We start from the raw sequence: 1,555 nt of genomic DNA, 5'->3' as shown, positions 1-1,555 counted from the left end.
TGCACCCCCCATGCCTGCAGCCCTTTCCACCCCCCACCCCCCTTCCACAGCTCCAGGGTCGCCCAACACATTCTGGGTACAAACAGAAGGATTTATTTCAACCTCTGTGTCCTCCGGCCACCTCTGCTGGTCATCAGCCATGCTGGCACCCGGTGGCACCCCAGTGACCGTCACACAGCAGGGATATAGTAGTGTGCCCAGCCTGGCACCCGTGCTCCCTGTCACAGCTGTCATGGTCGCTTGTCACAGCTTTTGGCGTCCCCATCCCTGTTCTCACTGTCCCTATCCTGGTTTGTGGTGTCCCCATCCCTGCTCTTGGTGTCCCCATCCCATCTCTTAGCGTCCCCGTCCTGGCTCCCACTGTCCCCCTCCCTGTCCCCAGTATCCCTGTCCTGGCTCCCACTGTCCCCACCCCTTGGTGTCCCCATCCCCAGCTCCTGCCGTCCGTCCCCCTCCTTCCCTGTGTCCCCGTCCCCCGCTGTCCCCCCTTGCCCCCCGCCCTGCAGCAGGCACCAGTAGCGGCTGCCGGGGCGCAGGAGCTCCTTGGGGGACTGCAGCTCGTGCAGTCGCCCCCCCTCCAGCACGGCCACCCGCTGCGCCCGCATGGCCAGGGCCACCTGCCCTGTCACCAGCAGCACCGCGCGCCCGGCCCCTGCGGCTCCGAAGATCTCCTGCTCCACCTGCGGCGGGTGGCATCGTCAGTGGGGACCCCCCGGGTGTGGGGACATAGGGGACATGGGGAGCGGGGACCCCCCCAGGACCAGGGGGCTGCTGGGAGAGAGACCCAGGGGACATGGGGACCAGGGCCCAAGGGCACACCAGGACTGGCAGCCAAGGGAACCCACATGCCAGGGACCTGGGGAACACCGGGACCAGGGACCCGGGGAACACCGGGACCAGGGACCCAGGGGCTGACGGAAGGAGGGGACCCAGGGGGACTCGCAGCAACCAGGGTGCTGCCGGACAGGGGGACTGAGGGGACATGGCTGTCACCTCCTACCTGCAGCCGGCTCTCGCTGTCCAGGGCGCTGGTGGGCTCATCGAGGACGAGGACAACGGGGTCCCTCACCAGGGCACGAGCGATGGCCACCGCCTGCCGCTGTCCCCCGGAAAGCTGCCCCCCCAGCTCTCCCACCTCTGCGCGAGACGGGGCTCAGGATGGGGACACGGGGACACGGGGGTGGCGACGGAGAAGGGGGACACACCTCCTACCTGTGTCATAGCCCAGGGGCAGGCGGGTGATGAAGGTGTGGGCACCCGCCCGGCGGGCTGCCACCGTCACCTCTGCCCGGCTCCAGCTCCCCGGTCCGTAGGCGATGTTGGCGTGGAGCGAGCGGGAGAAGAGCACCGGCTGCTGGGGGACGACGGCCACCTGCGGCAGAGGGGACGGCTGGGGATGCGGTGGGGACATGGCACAGAAAGCTGGGGAGGGATGTGGGAGGGGTCAGACGAGGACGCAGGAGGGATGCAGCGGGGACATGGCAGGGACATCGTGGGGATGGCCAGGAACACTGCTGGGGACATGGCAGGGATGGCTGGGGATGCACTGGGGACA

General features: G+C 68.6%; 1 protein-coding gene across 1 annotated transcript in view; it reads right to left on the bottom strand.

Annotated features, from left to right (window-relative positions):
* TAP1 (transporter 1, ATP-binding cassette, sub-family B (MDR/TAP)) overlaps positions 1-1,555 on the bottom strand; it is a gene marked incomplete at its 5' end in the record, with an annotated part of 15,964 nt that overhangs the window by 10,849 nt on the left and 3,560 nt on the right. Inside the window, 3 exons of the mRNA XM_010572569.1 lie at positions 413-680; positions 1,001-1,137; positions 1,213-1,372. Coding sequence (XP_010570871.1) covers positions 413-680; positions 1,001-1,137; positions 1,213-1,372 — 565 coding nt within the window. The remainder of the gene's footprint in view (positions 1-412; positions 681-1,000; positions 1,138-1,212; positions 1,373-1,555) is intronic.

Source organism: Haliaeetus leucocephalus, unplaced genomic scaffold, assembly GCF_000737465.1.
Source record: "Haliaeetus leucocephalus isolate CR32 unplaced genomic scaffold, Haliaeetus_leucocephalus-4.0 Scaffold347, whole genome shotgun sequence".
Lineage (NCBI taxonomy): Eukaryota > Metazoa > Chordata > Aves > Accipitriformes > Accipitridae > Haliaeetus > Haliaeetus leucocephalus.
The sequence above is the reverse complement of the archived record's forward strand: the minus strand, read 5'-3'. Positions and strand labels throughout refer to the sequence as shown.